Below are 20,013 nucleotides of genomic sequence, written 5' to 3'. Positions count from 1 at the left end.
GCTTTTTTTTTTCATTACTCTACTTGAGCTACAATTAGAAATGTAATCTGATCATGAAGTGATATTAACTTAGCTTTATTGGTGTTTTTGCTGTACCTTTGACTGTATTAAAGCGATTACGCTTAATCTGTAAAAGCTGTACCCTTGAAAATACTAAAATATAATAAAGTAAATTAATCTCATATTGATACAGTATGACAGCAAGATTGGTAAAATAGCTCCTAATTATTAACAAAACATACCCCAAAATATTTTTTCCACACTAAGCCTAAAACATCCAAATTGAATTCTAATTTCGGTTCTTTAATTCCAGCAATCGCAAAAGCAACCAATAAAGCCTCAAAGCAAATGCATGATTTCGCTATTACCATCATCAGAGGTATTGCCATCATAGAGGGAGGGACAAAGCATGCAAATAACGACTTCACTCTTTTAACAACTATTTCCATATTTTTATTTGATGCCCTGAAACATATATTACATAATTAGGGATTAAAAATTCATAAAATCAAAACTTAGTCGAAAAATTACGGGTTTTACATAAAATTACTGTCATTTACTTTCATTTTAAGAATGTTTGGTTTTGACGTAAACACAAGTAAACATTGTTTTGGCAACACGATATATATACAAAAATACAGTATACATATGATATTATTTAGATATGAATTCAGGTAATGGGCTTTCGTTTATACGTATAGCAGTATTCAAGATATTATAATCAGAAAACTGAAAAAAGTATGTTAGTCAGAAGGAAACGTAACATTAATGTTTCATAATACATCGTGAACAAAGTGAGATAGTTTAAAACATCGACCTATAATACTCTCCAATGTATGGATCGAATTGATATTTGTTTTAAGTACGCATCCTTCATGAAAGAGTAGAGTTGCGCCTTCTGGCGGTGAATTTCTAGTGCATGAGCGTCCCCTAGTGCCTCTGGTGGTCTCAAAACCTTACCCTACGGCCGACTCGACTACGGAAAAAATCATAGTAGGCCATGGCTCTATTCTCTACTAACAGAGATGGATATTTGAATTGGAGGTGGTTTCTATTTCACCAGGGGACACCTCTCTACAAGAAATACGCCTACAGTTGACGACCCTTTACAAGAAACACGCCTACAGTAGACGCCCCTCTAAAAGAAATACACCTACAGTAGACGCCCCTTACAAGAAATACGCCTACAGTAGACGCCTCTCCTCAAGAAATACGCCTACAGTAGACGCCTCTCCTCAAGAAATACGCCTACAGTAGACGCCTCTCCTCAAGAAATACGCCTACAGTAGACGCCTCTCCTCAAGAAATACGCTTAAAGTAAACGCTCTCCTCAAGAAATACACCTAAAGTAAACGCCCCTCTCGCAGAAATACGCCTACAGTAGACGCCTCTGTCGCGGAAATACGCCTACAGTAGACGCCTCTCCTCAAGAAATACGCCTACAGTAGACGCCCCTCTACAAGAAATACGCCTACAGTAGACGCCCCTCTACAAGAAATACGCCTACAGTAGGCGCCCCTCTACAAGAATGCGCCTACAGTACACACCTCTCTACAAGATTTGCCAAGAGTCTAGACCACTCGACAAAAAATACGCTAACAGAAATAGCCGAGAGTAGACGCCCTTCTACAAGAAATACGCCTACAGTACACGCCCCTATACGAGAAACACGCCTACAGTAGACGCCCCTTTACAAGATTACGCTGACAGTAGACGCTTTTATACTTTTTCAAAACTAAAGCGTGCTTGTACCAAATCTTTTCGAGACATACATGGAGAATATTTTATGCTTATGGTTATACCGATTTATTCTGAGCATTTAAGATATGGAAATGTAACCAACCACTCGTATCTTTCTCTTTTGCATTTTGCGAAGATATGTAGGGTAATAATTGGAAAAAGGGTTCAACACAAACGATAATTGTATCCCTAAAAAGCATAACTATGTACGATATTTGAACCCCAGTTAGTAAATTTAAATACTATTATATTATGTAGGGTGCTATCGGTATAGTTTTTAGCCTGAGCAAGGTGAAATTGTTTATAATGAGTAGGAAGAAATATGGGTAATAATTTAGTCAGAAATAAACTCTGGTAATAACAATTTTGCTGAAATTTTTAATTATGTCCGAAACGTTGTATAAACAGAATTCTCCCGTTTATGAATCGGATGGCCTAATTTAAAACTCAGATTAGTTTCACTTAATCGTTTAAGCAAATGGTTGGCGATGCTTAACTGTAATTGCAAGTGCTTGCATCTGTTAGACTACAATCAGGAGTATCAAAACTATGGAGTAAAAATCTACACCCCGGGCTAAACTTAGCAATAATAAATGGCGTGTCTGATATATTAGACCCTTGAATTCCTTGACTTATCAAATCGGATCTGGATTTTAACGATATAACCACGTGTATATACTACTGCTCTTGTAACAATGCATGATATAGTAATGATAAATATGGTGTACGATGGAAAGGTGCTGAGATTGCAAGTTAAAAATAACTTATGCATAGGTTTTAGTTGAATGAATCGTAATTAATAACGAGGAAAAATTTATATTCGAACCATATGGTATCTTGAAATTGTAAAATATTTACCCTTTTACAATAAAAGAAAGACAATATGATTTTTTTTTTTTAATTATTGCGATTAAACTAATATTTGGAATGATGGGCTTACGAGAGAATTATTTACTGTGGTATTAGCGTATCAAATAGCGGTACCATTAGTTTCGAATGTGTTTTAATAAATAAATAAATTAACGTATTAAATAAAATTGCAATTGTGGTATTTCTTGAGTATCCATTGGCTGCTGGCAACCTACCACAAGGGGAATCTAGACGCAACTAAAAAAGCGATATCTAGTTTACTAAGGAGAAATTTCAATTTCGCCACATTTCCAGCTTTGTCTCCAGTCCAAACAAAGGTCCGGAGTTAATCCCCGCCGCTAAATTACAACCAGCATCTAATTGGTTCTTGACGCGAATGACGAAAATTACTGACGACTGAGGAGAGGCGAAATAGCCCGGCCTCCTTTTACGTCCCCCCTTGTATTTTGAAAGGGGATGGAACTATGGCGTACGAATACTTACGCATCTTATAACTTTTCCCTAGAAAACTAGATATCGCTTCTTGATGCAACATAGTCTTTTATTTCCGCTACATGAAAAATGCCGATGAAAAACGACGTAAGTTAAACACATGGTGTTGAATTCCAAATGGTGGAATTATGTTAGAACTTCTTCGTCTAGACCTCGTCGATTATTTGAGATTTTCCTAAAACTATTACAATTCAAAAGTTGCAGTTATGTTGGACATATCTAAATTTTATAGCGCGTAATACCAAGAGTATATAATTCGTTCCCGTTTAGGATAAAAACAACAATATTTTTTTACTTTAAAAACGTTGATTTGTAAATGTTCTAAACCTTTCGCTGCCTGATCCTAAAGCCTTTTAAACTCTCTACAGCTTTTAAACTCTCATCAGTTATAATAAAGATGGATTATTGTATTATTTCTTTGTAATTTGCTTATTATCATTTATGATTAAAATCCTTTATATAAAAATTAAATTACAGCGTTATAACTTTTGTTAATTGACGAACTTCATATAGTGACCTTTTTTTAGTTTTGTTTTCCTTTTTTTTTTGGTAAGAAGTAAAGTTGTATTATGGAAGCATGTTTTTGGTTTTGTTTTTAATTCCTATTTCCTCAATGGATGCCACATTGCGATGGGTTTTCTCAATGAGGTCATCATTTGGTTCCAATGAGATAAGGATTTGCCGGAACAATGTGGTCCAACGAAGACGTGTCCTATTGCTGGTGTTTTACTATCCGGCAAATGCTCAGCCACGGTAAGTCGTACTTGAACATTCTTAAGCGATAAATTTTAATGTTATCGTACACGAAGCTCAGTCGGCGGTCGAAAACAAATTAATACGAACAGATGAAGATCAAATTAATTCAGGCAGTTGAAGAGCAAATTAATTCGGTTAATCGAAAAGCAAATGAACTCGGGCAATTGAATAACAAACCAATTAGGGCAGTTGAATACCAAGTTATTTCGCGTAATTGAATAGAAAATTAATTAGGCCAGCCCAAAAATCAATTTAATTCGGTCAGATCAAAAATAAAGTTAGCTCGACCAGATGAATAGCAAATTAATTCGGCCAGTTTAAAAACAAAATTAATTCCGTCAGTCCAAAAATCAAATTAATTCGGTCAGTCCAAAAATCAAATTAATTCGGTCAGTCCAAAAATCAAATTAATTCGGTCAGTCCAAAAATCAAATTAATTCGGTCAGTCCAAAAATAAAATTGATTTGGCCAGTTCAAAAACAAAATTAATTCCTTCAGTCCAAAAATCAAATTAATTCGGTCAGTCCAAAAATCAAATTAATTCGGTCAGTCCAAAAATAAAATTGATTTGGCCAGTTCAAAAACAAAATTAATTCCTTCAGTCCAAAAATCAAATTAATTCCGTCAGTCCAAAAATTAAATTTATCCTGGCAGTTGAAGAACAAATTAATTCGGCCACTCCAACAATCAAATTTATTATGGCCGTCGAAGAAAAAATATTTCTGGCAATCAAGGAACAAATTAAATCAGAAAATAAAAACACTAAACAAATCGGATATAAGAAATGAACTGAAATGTCTTCTGAGAAAACAATAGAACCAGCGTGGATAAATTAATATCGACACACGAGAAGCGGATAATTGCGACACGTTTAAATGCAGCACAAACCAAGCAACTGATGGAAACAAAACGCAGATAAGAAAACACGTTACAAGCAAGCCATTCTGTTAAACGCAACTGTCTCCATTTTTTTGTCAAGAACATCAACATCCACTTTATCAGTGTGCTGTTGAACAATTTCGCAGATGGGCTCAAACCAGTGTTATTAACTTACTTGTAAGGCATGAGAAGGAACCGAGAAAATCATGGCCTCATTAAATATCGGGTTGTTTTCTCTCTTTTTCATTGATGTCTTCTTCTTGCTGATCTTTTTCCCATTTTGAAGGAGGTACACTTTCACGAACGAATCTTTAAAAATCAAAAAATATCAACATTACCGAAATAATATTCGTTCAAGTCTGCAGTATCTCACAACATTTACCTCCAACTTCTCTACTGTCGGACCATTTGAGGTTCCTGGCTTTGACTACGACGCAGGTAAGTCTCTCGGCAGTTGGAAGGTAACTCAGAGAGAACATGACGTCACCCAAGTCTGTGATTCGCTGGAAAATCCAAAGGCGACTTTCCTAATATTTGTTTTCACATTTTGAAAGGATACTTTATAAAATAAGGGAGGGTGTTCTAAAAGTGGAAATATTTTTGTGCTGAACGTAGCTGCATTGTAAAGTGAGAGAGCTTTGAAATTGAAGGTCAAAGAAGTGTACTTATTGGTAAAAAATTAAGAAATTTTTAGACAATCTTTGTCTTAGAGAGTGTTAGATCAAATAGGCCTACAGGAAATAACATTTCAAAGGTTCATCCTCAAACAGTAGAAACGGGCGTGGGATAAAGATTCAACGTGCCGATTATATTTTTTCTTGTTTAAAGCAAAATTTAAGAGCTAAGTAATGATTAGTTTTACACTCAACGTCGCCAGCTATCTATCTATCTATTACTTGTAATAGACTATTTTAGCCACTTTATTTGACTTAAAGCATAGCGCGGATCCAGTGGATCCCCTACAAGTTGGCTTTCCTTACGAACTCCAGTTTAGGCTTGGCAAAGCTAGAAGCATTTGTGGGCGGCATTTATACGTGCATGTATTAATCCCGCCCACTAGCCTTTGCCAAGCCAAACCCGGAGTTTAGGAGGAAAGTCCCCATGTAGGGGATCCACTGGATCCGCGCTATGCTTTATAAGGTCAGCAGAAACCTGTCTACAAGATTAACTAAATATCCTGCATTGATTTGTAAACCTCGTTTTGCTTGCTAATATAATTGCAGAAACGTTTTATAAAACATTACTAAAAAATTATTGAATCAAAAGGAGAGATAGAATTGTAGAAAACACTGCGCGGTAGAAATACAGCTTGCATAATTAGTGAAGTTGCTTGTAAATAACGCAAATGTCAACATACCTGGTTAGAATCCACAATGGGAAACCATGCCATGAACGACCCACCACTCATATCGATATCGCCTAGTTTAACTTCGGCTTCGCCTACAACCGTATGTGTATATTTGTCCGACGTATAGACGTAACAAAGAACGGAACGATTAACTAACTCTCTCCTATCGACGCCAAACAGGAATCTTTCTTTGAAAACTGGATCATTTGTCTTCTTTTGTAGCTGAAATAACATTAAAAATTATGTAATTTCCCGTTTTTATATTTTAGTCAAAAGTCCAGCAAGGTTGAACCATGGATATGTGTAATTACTACGTATTTTGAATTCCTAACTTTTGCCCAAATGTTCCCTACCAAATATTAAGACACCAGGGGATGTGATGCGGCTATAAAGTGAGTAGGAAGTAGTTTGGTCACGTGGAGAAAGCAAGGAGGATGTATAAGAGGGGAGTAGTAGTCCCCCGTTCATAAAACGGTACTGTGCCGTACCCCGGTATCCATGAGTAGAGCTACACCTCAGGCAAAAGTGTGTACATTCTCGCGCATACCTACAAGCCTCTTTGCTCCAGCCAGTGATGGGCACTATCATATCTTTTTTGAATCTGATACTTTATTTGATAGTTGGAAAAAAATCTAGCTATCATTTGACCGATTTTGATAGTGATAGATCAACCTATAAATGATAGGCATGAAAAATTGAGTTTGAAAGTTCCGATTCCTAAGGAATTTTTTGATACTTTATTCATTAGTTTTTAAGAATATTTAATTTGATTTAAATTTGATAGGTATCGCTACCTATTAAAAATATTTGAAAGCAAAAATGATAATTCTAATATATTTAATAAAATTTTAGTGAATTCCTTCCTTCCCTCTTCCCGGTATCCAGCAGCGGTAGGTCTGGATCTACCCGAGGCCGACGAGTAGCTACTACGCATCAGCGGTGCGCAAGTACGTCATCACTGACGTTAGAGAGAGAAAAAACCAAGTTTCAAATTTCTAAGTCTAACGACTCGCGCCGTCGCGGCTCAAGGTTACTATAGAAAAATGCGGCTCACGCGAGAGTAAATTTTAGCGGCCGACGGTCCGGAGAAAAAAATCGCGCATGCGTCTGAAAAAAAAAAAGAGCCTCGGTTAGGTCTCAGGGCTCTAACCCGAAATCTGCTAGTTCTCGCCACCCCTCCACGGTCCCACCCTCCTGGTGTGAACGAAAGTTTCAAGCGATGGACAATATGCCGAAGGAATGAAAGGCTGTAACTCCTCAGTTATTTTGAATCTGTCCCTTTTCGCGGTATTTCTCCCTCCGAAGCTGGCCTGCAGATTCATTGGATTGTTTCCGCGAATCGGTTTATTTATTCTAGTGATCAGTCAAAAGAAATTACACATAACATTAATCGGAAATTTCGCGGTAGTAAGTTAGTAACTAAGCTCCTTCTCCTTATGTCTGTTATCTATTTCATCACGGGAACTTGTAAAAACCTATCCTTGATAGGTAAAAAATTGATAGGTGCAAAATCCAAAATATTTTGATAGGTAAAAAATTGATAGGTGCGAAATCCAAAATATTTTGATAGGTAAAGAATTGATAGGTGCGAAATCCAAAATAATTTGATAGGTAAAAAATTGATAGGGGCGAAAACAAAAATATTTTGATAGGTAAAAAGATATATCGAAATAAATGTGCCCAACACTGGCTCCAGCCTCATGAGATTGTTTATAATTTTGAATATCCCTCGTCTCCGACAACGATCACGTGATGAGCACCTTTACCAACGGCTTGCGCGTCGAAGTTGCGCGCCACTACATGCTGTATCTGCCTCGTTTCTTTTACCAGTCCCCCCTTTCCAGAACCAGCCTCCCCTCTTATACATCCTCTATGGGAAAAGGTTTTAAAGCTCTCCCTAGAATCCTAAGTTCTGACTTTTAAACTTCGACATTGAGCAGTAAAAATAAAAATTCGAATTTCTATCTCACTCGCAAGGTTGAGGGGATTTCAGAGGGAAAGATTTTTCTTAAGGTAGAAGATGGGAAACCATAATGCGTAGTATTTATTTATATATCCATGACTATATATATCCTTGGATATTTATTGTATTACCCTAGTTTGAAGATTTGTTGATTTATCTGGTAATAAGAAAACTCTGACGTAGCTATCGACTACTACATTTGGATCTGGTCCCACTAAGTCACGTGCTCTATTTACAATAACTATTAAATCTTCGGAATCACTAAATTTGATAGAAAGAAAAATTATTGGTTTCTGTTCAAACGGGTTTTGTACACATTTGACTTACTTGTCATATTCTAAGCCTATTTCTATTTCACCACTATGTTGCGGCGATTCTAACGCCTCTAGCACTACGGAAGTATCGGAAGAAACACTGTCACACGACATGGCCCTCTGCAACCGATGACCGCCAGTGTTGATGGGCACTCCGTCCAGCGCTAGGCAAAATAAAATAATTGTTTGATACTGTTTCGTGAAGTTGAAAGAACTTAAACTTTCTAAACCATCCGCTAATGAGCTGACAACGAAGTTTCTCCTAATTAAATAAACACACGCTCCTTTTTCTTAACAAGAGGAAACTTCTAATTGGATTTTTCTACAAAAGCTTCTCCTTTTAGGTAGCTTTAACTAATCTTATACCTGTATTTTGTTTTTGTTTGTCTAAGTCCATTTTGGTATTTCTACTGCTGGTATACTGGATTATTCACGGCTATTATAGGCTTTGATCAAGTTAGGTCAGAAGAATGCTCCTACAGTATTCGGAAAGGTTTGCTTCCCTTTGAAAATGGATTCACCTCTAGGGTAGTGGTTGCCAAAATAGTTTTAAATAATTACTGAACTAAGTGAATGGTCTTTTGTTCAAGTAAATTCCTTTCTAGTATCACACTGGCAGAATTTAAGACAACATGTTTACAAGTACATTTTTTTTCTTTAGCATTAGCTTAAAAAGGACACATTGAAATTGCTTCCAGATTCAAGACTAAGGGCGTAATTATCTGTGGCCTAACAACTGATATCCATGTCCCTTAACATAATGTAACTGTAAAAGTTAAGCCACTTGGATGCTGGAGGGACTTTCGCCGAAGTCACTTGAGATTAGAGTAGGACAATGGGAATGAAAGAGTCTTTTAAACGACATTGACAGACAATGTAAGTTTAGTTTACATGATACTATTGTACTTTAAGTTTGTAACCAAATTTCCCTTGAGATCTGTGAAAATAACCTTAACATAGCAGGACACGATAAGACTAAGGCGAATGACACATAGCGTGATCCGTGACATATCCCGAAAGGTGTATTTCCAAAAAGAAACCCTTACCCTTATAAATATTTTATTCGCGAAAGCAGTGGTACTTATGAAGGGTGTTTCTGATAAGTTTGCCATAGATTAAAGGTGAATTTTTCTGTGTGAAACTGAGTGGAAAGTGTCCAAAAACATGGGTTCTCACAACATTTACTTATGGAAAAACATTGATTTTCACCTAAAACAACGAAATAGCCACACATGTGGCGCAATTAGCTTTACTTTACCAACGTACACACACTTCTAGCCATTTAATAGTACACTTCGCACTAGATGAAGGTTCAATAATGTTCTTAGATTGAAGGCTGATATGTCTTACTCCACATGTGTGACTATTTACTTGTTTCAGGGACCAATCAATGTTTGGATGCCCATATCTAAGCAACTAAATGATGTACACCCATGTTTTTCTACACTTTCCACTCAGTCTGACCCCAAAGAAACACCCTTTTATTTATGGCAGACTTATCAGAAGCACCCTGTTACTTACAGATTGTCTCTGGTAAAGAGAGATCGGGACTTCCTCGACCCTCGCTATCCGCTGACTTTTGCTTCCTGAAGGCTTCGGACTGCATGATGGAGCTTTTCGAAGGAGGCGGTGGTAAACACGCCGGCAACGGATCGTTGGATATGGGAGGAGGAGGGGGTGGAAGACCCATTCCTGGTCTTGGTCCCACGAGTCCAACACCACCTGGAAATTGAGTGGAAGCCATCTCAAACCTCCGGTTTTCTTCAGCTAATTGGATATCCTTCCCTAGTTGGTCGTAGCGCTTGTATTGGCCGCTAATATCTAGAACTAAATCCGAGTCGGATGATACCTACAAAACATAAAGAAATAAATTCCTAATGTTGAACATACTTGGCCGTAAGTGTGTCTATTTGGTCAAGCACGCTTCAAACAACCTTAGCTTTATCAATAATAACGTAGACCGAGCCAAAGTCTAACTATAGGCCAACATGTTGTAGACTTGCAATTATAACTTTCGCAGTTTCAGCTGGATATGTTTGTAATTAATCAGTAATTACTCTAGTTTCCTTTTAAAGGGGTAGTGTTTGAATTGAACTGACAAAGTGAGGACTTAATGATGTAGACATGTGTACATATCTATGCTCAGTCTTACCATATAGCCGTTGGAGCCTCTATGCTCACTTTTAGTGAGTCGGACGGTTTCTTCATTAGACCCTGAAATCCACGCTTGTATCCAAGTCCAGCCACCCATGATTCGACAAAGACCCAGAATAATGGCAGTCACGATCACGCTGATGCCGATCAGCGTGATCGCCACCGCCCAATCCCGCATCACAGCCATCTGATTGATGGGGAAAATGATTGCTTCCCTTCTGGTATCCGCCCTCTAGCCGGAGCTCCTAGAAGTACAACACGTAAAAGAAATTACATATGTAACGATCGTAATATTTTTTAAGCGAATGTGTTAATCAAATTAGTATCTCATACATAACAGGACCTGTGTTTCTCTGCGCATAATGAAATTCTACACCGTATGTTTGTAATTCTATCAGGTTTGCCGAGAAAATATTATGGATATTGAGAGAATATTATGGGTATTGAGAGATTATTATGGGTATTGAGAGAATATTATGGGTATTGAGAGAATATTATGGGTATTGAGAGAATATTATGGGTATTGAGAGAATATTATGGGTATTGAGAGAATATTATGAGTATTGAGAGAATATTATGGGTATTGAGAGAATATTATGGGTATTGAGAGAATATTATGGGTATTGAGAGAAAATTAAGCGTATTGAGAGAATATTAAGCGTATTGAGAGAAAATTAAGCGTATTGAGAGAATATTAAGCGTATTGAGAGAATATTAAGCGTATTGAGAGAATATTAAGCGTATTGAGAGAATATTATGGGCTTTGAGAGAATATTAAGCGTATTGAGAGAATATTATGGGCTTTGAGAGAATATTATGCGTATCGAGGGAATATTATAGGCTTTGAAAGAATAATCCAGGGGTTTCGAGAATAGTTCAGGGATTGAGAATAAAATCCAGGTAATGAGAGAATAATCCAGGGGTTGCGAGAATATAGGGCTGTGCGAGCCTTGAATTTTTGGTTTCGAGTCGAGTCTAGAGTATAGAAATTTTCCCTTATCGAGTATCGAGCCGAGTCTCGAGTATAGAAATTTTCCCTTATCGAGTATCGAGCCGAGTCTCGAGTACTCGAATCGAGTATCGAGTAGTTGGAAAATTGGTTTCGAGTATTTATCGAGTAATTGGGAATTGATTTTCTAGTATTTTCACACTTTCTGTTAATTTATTGTTCTCATAATAGACATTTGGTGTAATTTTGACCATCGACAACTACTTCCATCAATTCCCAGACGGTATTAGTCTTCTTCCCTTTAAATTTAACTAACTTAATTCCTCATTAATATCTTCTTCGGAATGTCATTCCTCACCGAAGTCACTTGTAGTCATTGTTATACTTCCCGCAAAGTTCCAAACGAAAATTGCTAACCTAAACTTAAAATAAATTATTAAATAAATAAATTAATAAAATAATAAAATAATAATAGTAAACGCGACTTTAACTGTATTTCATTACTTTAACTTCCACTATTTTACCAGCTAGGAGCTACCACCCTACTACAATGCACTGGCATTATGATCTAAACTACCCAATGAGCACTAATGTGCGTCTGTTAACCAATAAGCGTGACTTTCTTGTAGATTTTTATAGCTACTACATCCTATTTTCAGAGTTGAAGGTTTTCCAAAAGCAGGTTCGAGTATTTATCGAGCCTTGGTTTGATACTCGAAACCCTTTCGAGTCTCAGAAAATCTCTTATCGAGTATCGAGCCGAGTACTCGACTCGATACTCGATCGAGTACTCGAGTCTTATCGAGTACTCGCACAGCACTACGAGAATAGTTCGGGGATTGAGAATAAAATCCAGGTAATGAGAGAATAAAATCCAGGTAATGAGAGAATAAAATCCAGGTAATGAGAGAATAAAATCCAGGTAATGAAAGTATAATTCAGGTAATGAGAGGAAACTCCAGGTAAAGAGAATGTTGTCTCAATTGAAGTGAAATATATGTTTTTCTAAAACTCTTGTAAAGTATCTACTATACAATTACAACACCGAGCTTCTGCTGTAATATCCTAAATTACGAGGCTCCTAAATCACATTTGCTACTTCATAGTATCCACATAGAATTTTATTATCTAACCCATTCAACTGTAAAAAATTGCTTAAACCCTGGATATAATTTAACCCAAAGCACCAATTTTAGTATGAGAAAACAACCCATTTTATTGGATTTGACGTTTGGAAAACAAACCAATAATAGCTATCTAAATGGAAAGCTACCAAAAGTACTCCCGGGAAACTTCAGAGCTAAAAGTGTACATCTTTTTTTGACTGTTGCTTTTACTAAGCCAAAACAAGAGGCTCTCGAGCTTTATTAGGGCTATTTCGCAGACTGCGTTACCATGACAACGTCTTTCGCGTATTTTTCAAATGTACGTATACACTTGTTGCTTGATCCTAGGAAGTTAAAACAACCTCCTTGTTTTCAAAGTTATTTCCTGTTGAAAACTGGTTTTCGCAGAAAATTCCTTCCAGGGATAATTTGACAGGTTTAGTGGTTTCACTGTGGACCTAAAAAAGTCTTGCTTTTCTAATTTTCCTTCCTTTGCAATTTTAAATATGGGAAACCATTATCATACAAATATGATTAGCACGAGTGGTTTGAACAGAAATAAGAACAAAATGGGTTTAGAATTTCGTTTAAAGAAAATACTATACTTCCTGAGTCGTTAATGTTTATCTATCGACAAAGTTATCGTTATTATGTTACTTTTATCATAAGCGAATAATCCTCTTTAAGTGTCTATCATTAGGTGTTTGGTGGAACGTCCCCTGCCCCTTCCTTAGGGAGCCAAAATACAAGAGAGCTTCTCCTTTCGCTAGTGGCGCCGTTCGTGTCTGAGAGAAGTATCTATGGGGGTAGCCTAACTCTCTTGGGTGGAATTTTTCGTATAGGGTATCTCTTTTTATCGTGGGCTTTCCGTTCGCTTACTCCAACCTATGTTTTTACCCGAATCACCCGGCATTTTTCCACCCCGTAAGCTACTGTTGTTAATAAGCTTGGAAAAAAACACAGGGCAAAATAAGATGTTTTTACCATGCTCTTGGGTAGACATTTTAGGAGAAAAGTACGTAACGAAAATCTCGCCGGCCATTGAGGAGGGGTTTTCCACAACCTCTCGCGTGTAAGAGTACACTAAAAGGGAAGGCTTTCACGGTAGCAGTGTCTTATATAATTTAATACATGGTTCATGTGTAACGGATTATATGATGCAGGGGACAGACTATTCCTCTATAAATCCCCATAGACATATAAACTTAATGGTTTATTATCAATTTATGTTTTTATCTAACAAGTGTCAAAAGCTTCAGAAACAAGCCCTTGCATTCTCGGATTTTATGTAGCAAGAATAAAAAATATTCAGTACCTTATAAATTCGCAGAATTACTTAACTACTTCCTGGTACAAGCCCCGCTCTTTCCTTCGTGGAAATGAAAATTTAGTGAATGCTGAGGTGTATAAAACGAAGGGAAAATGCGTATGAAAGAAAATGGAGTTTACAAAGTGTATTTGCACATGAGAATTTTAACTTGTTGCGTTTACACTAAGGATGACCACTACATAAACACTAGCAGAGTGAATTGCAACGAGCACCTATATTTACTCACTATTGATCAAATAAACTAATTTTGCACCCAAATTCATAAATCAACGGATATTTGATGAGTATCGATTATATATCGGTTTTATTAAATTTCTGTGATATTATAACGGTATTGGTACAGATTCATCCCTGGTTTATACACCAAAATGCTATCGACCTCCTAATTTTGGCTGCTATAACTTAAAAATATAATTATGTTTTCAAAAGTCATTCATTATAATTAATTCGAAAATTATTCTAACCGCACTTCTCAAAAGAAAATGTTGTTAAACAGAATTTTTTTAAAAAAATTTTCAGGTAATTCTAAAGCACAAAATGGTGCCAACCTCGTAATAATAAGTTTAAAATACAATTAGGTTTTTAAAGGTAAGTGCTTATAATTAATTCAAAAATGCATAAAATTAGTTCAACACTTTATTTTATACTTTTCTTCTGGCTCTGAATATAATTAACACTTTAGGACACCGAACCCTACCTTTATTAAATATATCTTTCAACTTATTCTGGGTTAGTATTTGCTTAGGGTGTACAATACTGCCGTTAACAACAGCAACAGTAACGTAACTTCGCAAAGATAATCAAAAAACTATTAAAACTACCAACTTACTTTAAAACTTTATAATAACGTTTCAAGAACCAATTTAATAGTGTTGTTGCTTTAGACGCTGAAAACGTGACGCGAGAAAACGCGGAAACTATTGTTACTTAAATCAATTATTGGAAAAATGCTGTATGAATTATTTAACAATTGAAGTATAACCGAGGAAAAGAACTTCGGTGGTGCTAACAAGTAAGTGCTTGTCTAAAACCAGCACGTTCACAGCGCGATAGCCAATGCCCGACTAAAGTTGCAAAACAAGCAATTTGTTTTGATGTACAAGGAGAACCCGAACGCCAATTGATTTTTCTTTCGAGCGTTTTCGAAAGAAAAGATTTTGAAATGCAGGGATATCTTTCTTCTTTGATAAATAAAATACAAAAGAAAAACTTCTCGAAGTTCTCTCCAGTCCTGGACGTTAGCCTTTAATTCGGCTATAGGTGAACTGACGTCAATGTTGCCTTAGCTACCTTTTCTAGGAATTACCTGGAACCATCTTTGTTCAAATAGGACTCAGGGCCCAGACGTTGTCATAACAACGAGCAAAATAAACTTTGGATAATATTCGAGAGCGTGTGAAAACTAAAGTGAAGAGTATCATGCATGCAAAAAGTTACTTTAACTTCTTTATTTTTTGTTTTGTTACGTGTGCAGGAGGCTTACTTAATTGACGATTGCCAATAGTTTCTTCTATCTTTTGATTTTCTGAATATCTGTCAAGAAGGGATTTACTTTAAGAAGGCATAAAAGGCGTCCGGCGCTCGCTTGATAGTCGACAAAACCCCCTTGTTAATGACATTTAAAAACAACTGTTGTACCGTTTCAGCACCGCGGGAAGCCTCCATTTTCTGTTTTCTTTCCTCGAGGTTTTTTTTCTCTAGTCGGAATACGTCATTCGCTTTTGTATGACCTATCCCCAATGGATCCAATGGGAAAGCGAAGAACAATGACGAGCATGAAAGGGGTGGGGCTTACTTGTCCACTGACACCGGCGTAAGAGTTGAAGCGTAAAATCTCGCCACTTATGCCTTCTCATAGTAAATCTCTTCTTGATCGGTCTAATAGAATTTTTTCATTTGACTGCTCCATATTTGCTCTGGGTGAGCCTCTGACGTCATTAATCCCGCCCAGATCTATGGCACGCCAAACCGGACAAAATTCGAGATCTCATCGAATGTATACGTCGAGAAATCGAATGTATACGTCGAGAAATCGAATGTATACGTCGAGAAATCGAATGTATACGTCGAGAAATCGAATGTATACGTCGAGAAATCGAATGTATACGTCGAGAAATCGAATGTATACGTCGAGAAAATCGAATGTATACGTCGAGAAAATCGAATGTATACGTCGAGAAATCGAATGTATACGTCGAGAAATCGAATGTATACGTCGAGAAATCGAATGTATACGTCGAGAAATCGAATGTATACGTCGAGAAATCGAATGTATACGTCGAGAAATCGAATGTATACGTCGAGAAATCGAATGTATACGTCGAGAAATCGAATGTATACGTCGAGAAATCGAATGTATACGTCGAGAAAATCGAATGTATACGTCGAGAAAATCGAATGTATACGTCGAGAAATCGAATGTATACGTCGAGAAATCGAATGTATACGTCGAGAAATCGAATGTATACGTCGAGAAATCGAATGTATACGTCGAGAAATCGAATGTATACGTCGAGAAATCGAATGTATACGTCGAGAAATCGAATGTATACGTCGAGAAAATCGAATGTATACGTCGAGAAAATCGAATGTATACGTCGAGAAAATCGAATGTATACGTCGAGAAATCGAATGTATACGTCGAGAAATCGAATGTATACGTCGAGAAATCGAATGTATACGTCGAGAAATCGAATGTATACGTCGAGAAATCGAATGTATACGTCGAGAAAATCGAATGTATACGTCGAGAAATCGAATGTATACGTCGAGAAAATCGAATGTATACGTCGAGAAATCGAATGTATACGTCGAGAAATCGAATGTATACGTCGAGAAATCGAACGTATACGTCGAGAAATCGAACGTATACGTCGAGAAAATCGAACGTATACGTCGAGAAATCGAACGTATACGTCGAGAAAATCGAATGTATACGTCGAGAAAAACGAATGTATACCTCGAGAAAATCGAATGTATACCTCGAGAAAATCGAATGTATACGTCGAGAAAAAACATGTATACCTCGACAAAAACGAATGTATACCTCGACAAAAACGAATGTATACCTCGACAAAAACGAATGCATACCTCGACAAAGACGAATGTATAAGTCTAGAAAATCGAATGTATACGTCAAGAAACACGAATGTATACGTCGAGAAAAACGAATGTTTACGTCGAGAAAAACGAATGTTTACGTCGAGAAAAACGAATGTTTACGTCGAGAAAAACGAATGTATACGTCGAAGAAAACGAATGTATACCTCGAGGAAAATGAATGTATACCTCGAGAAAAACGAATGTATACCTCGACAAAAACAATGTATACGTCGACAAAAACGAATGTATACGTCGAGAAAAACGAATGTATACGTCGAGAAAAACGAATGTATACGTCGAGAAAAACGAATGTTTACGTCGAGAAAAACGAATGTATACCTCGAGAAAAACGAATGTATACCTCGAGAAAAACGAATGTATACCTCGACAAAAACGAATGTATACCTCGAGAAAATCGAATGAATCCGTCGAGAAAAACTAATGTATACCTCGAGAAAAACGAAATCCATGAAATAATTTGAATTTTAAAATCATTTGGTATTATATCTTGGATTTATATATATTCTTATTATATCTTATAATTATTAGAAAAATTCTTTCATTAGTTTTTAATATCTTTCCAAAAAACTTAGCTGCTAGCTGCACTAATTACTACCAAGATGTAATATACTATAGTATATTCCTTCTTGTTACCATAGATAATAAACACAAGGATCGGAAAATATCACTTCCGTAGTGCACCGCTCTAAGGAGCAGGACAATTTGGTCTCGCCGAATTGGTCTCGCCGATTTGGTCGCGGGACTAATTGGTCTCACCGATTTGGTACTATTTGGTCTCGGGACTATTTGGTATCGTGATTATTTGGTCTCGGGACTATTTGGTATCGTGATTATTTTGACTCGGGACTATTTGTTATCGTGATTATTTGGTCTCGGGACTATTTGGTATCGTGATTATTTGGTCTCGGGACGGTTTGGTCTCGTGATTATTTGGTTACCTAATTAGTTGCCTCCTTTTCCAAAGCAATGGCCCCAATAATTCGTCGCCACCTTTTCCAAAATATTCTCCTATTAATTAGTTGCCACCTTTTCCTAAATATTCTCCTATTAATTAGTTGCCACCTTTTCCAAAATATTCTCCTATTAATTAGCTGCCACCTTTTCCAAAATATTCTGCTATTAATTAGCTGCCACCTTTTCCAAAATATTCTGCTATTAATTAGCTGCCACCTTTTCCAAAACATTCTCCTACAAATTAGCTACCACCTTTTCCAAAATATTCTCCTAATAGTTAGCTGCCACCTTTTCCAAAATGTTCTCCACTTAATTAGCTGCCACCTTTTCCTAAATATTCTGCTATTAATTAGCTGCCAACTTTTCCAAAACATTCTCCTACTAATTAGCTACCACCTTTTCCAAAACATTCTCCTACTAACTAGCTGCCACCTTTTCCAAAATATTCAAATATTTAGCTGCCACCTTTTCCAAAATATTCTCCTAATAGTTAGCTGCCACCTTTTCCAAAATATTCTCCAATTAATTAGCTGCCACCTTTTCCTAAATATTCTCCTATTAATTAGCTGCCACCTTTTCCAAAATATTCTGCTATTAACTAGCTGCCAACTTTTCCGAAATATTCTCCTATTAATTAGCTGCCACCTTTTCCAAAACATTCTCCTACTAATTAGTCACCACCTTTTCCATAACATTCTCCTACTAATTAGCTCCCACCTTTTCCAAAACATTCTTCTAATAGTTAGCTGCCACCTTTTCCAAAATATTCTCCAATTAATTAGCTGCCACCTTTTCCAAAATTTTCTCCTATTAATTATCTGCCACCTTTTCCAAAACATTCTCCTATTAATTAGCTACCACCTTTTCCAAAACTTTCTCCTACTAATTAGCTGCCACCTTTTCCAAAATATTCTCCTAATAGTTAGCTGCCACCTTTTCCAAAATATTCTCCAATTAATTAGCTGCCACCTTTTCCTAAATATTCTCCAATTAATTAGCTGCCACCTTTTCCTAAATATTCTCCTATTAATTAGCTGCCACCTTTTCCAAAACATTCTCCTACTAATTAGCTCCCACCTTTTCCAAATATTCTTCTAATAGTTAGCTGCTGCCACCTTTTCCAAAATATTCTCCTATTAATTATCTGACACATTTCCTAAAATATTTCTATTATTGCTAATAAATTGTTCGTGGTAAGAGGCGGGCTTTTAATACTCATATAAATAATCTTCTTACCCCCAAACAATGTTGGGTTGGGTTAGGTCCCGAGACCCAATTGTCCCGACACCCATTTGTCCCGAGACCCATTTGTCCTGAGACCCAATTGTCCCGAGACCCATTTGTCCCGAGACCCATTTGTCCCGAGACCCATTTGTCCCGAGACCCATTTGTCCCGAGACCCATTTGTCCCGAGACCCATTTGTCCCGAGACACAATTGTCCCGAGACACAATTGTCCCGAGACCCATTTGTCCCGAGACCCAATAGTCCCGAGACCCATTTGTCCCGAGACCAAAACGGCGAGACCATAACGGCGAGACCAAATTGTCGCGTACCGATCTCTCTATGCCGCGCTTGTGCCCGGAGGGGGGGGGTTTGCAGTTGACTTCCGCTTATGCGCAGATGAGGTCTGCCTGGTCGTTATTCGCGCTGTCCCGTGGCAACTAGCACTGCACAAATGTTTTTACAAATTATTTTCTTTAATTTCTGTTTCTTTAAAGACAAGAGACCATTTTGTTTATTTGAAAATATACGAACCAATTCGATGCCAAACTTATCAGGCTGTCAGCATTTTAGGACGTTGTTGAGTCAGTTAAAGCCATAGTGCCAAGATATGCTCATGTGATACTATAAGATGATAGCTGATAGGCCTAATGTTTATTTAAAAACTCAAAAGAATGCTCGTGAGGAAATTTTTTTCCTCACGTGCATTCTTTATTCATGACTCTATGTTGTACGCATGCGCTGGTTTCCGGAAGTAGAGCCTACCCTGTTTTTCAAGTTTTTACAAAGCGCGGCAAGCTTTCCCTCGGCCA

The 20,013-nt window shown here is 37.0% G+C and overlaps 1 protein-coding gene across 6 annotated transcripts in view; it reads right to left on the bottom strand.

The window, feature by feature from the left end:
• Positions 1-451: 451 nt before the first annotated feature.
• The window catches only part of LOC149616222 (synaptotagmin-12-like), a 45,588-nt gene continuing 26,026 nt past the window's right edge, over positions 452-20,013 (bottom strand). Inside the window, exons 3-11 of one of the 6 annotated variants that reach the window (XR_016375759.1) lie at positions 10,515-10,761; positions 9,884-10,211; positions 8,376-8,526; positions 8,180-8,309; positions 6,095-6,307; positions 5,120-5,264; positions 4,913-5,046; positions 1,313-3,875; positions 452-1,248 (exon numbers count right to left, since the gene is read on the bottom strand). Coding sequence is in view for 5 of the 6 variants with exons in the window: in XM_089856237.1 (XP_089712363.1) it covers positions 4,365-4,580; positions 4,913-5,046; positions 5,120-5,264; positions 6,095-6,307; positions 8,180-8,309; positions 8,376-8,526; positions 9,884-10,211; positions 10,515-10,703 (1,506 nt within the window). In the remaining variant the exon portion in view is untranslated. Of the gene's footprint in view, positions 3,876-3,972; positions 4,581-4,912; positions 5,047-5,119; positions 5,265-6,094; positions 6,308-8,179; positions 8,310-8,375; positions 8,527-9,883; positions 10,212-10,514; positions 10,762-14,730; positions 14,800-20,013 lie in introns of those variants that run through there. The other 5 variants (XM_089856237.1, XM_089856239.1, XM_089856240.1 and 2 more) reach the window with 5 other exon arrangements.

Source organism: Phalangium opilio, unplaced genomic scaffold (assembly GCF_054372755.1).
Source record: "Phalangium opilio isolate 3A_F unplaced genomic scaffold, DU_Popi_V2 ptg000217l_1, whole genome shotgun sequence".
NCBI lineage: Eukaryota > Metazoa > Arthropoda > Arachnida > Opiliones > Phalangiidae > Phalangium > Phalangium opilio.
The sequence above is the reverse complement of the archived record's forward strand: the minus strand, read 5'-3'. Positions and strand labels throughout refer to the sequence as shown.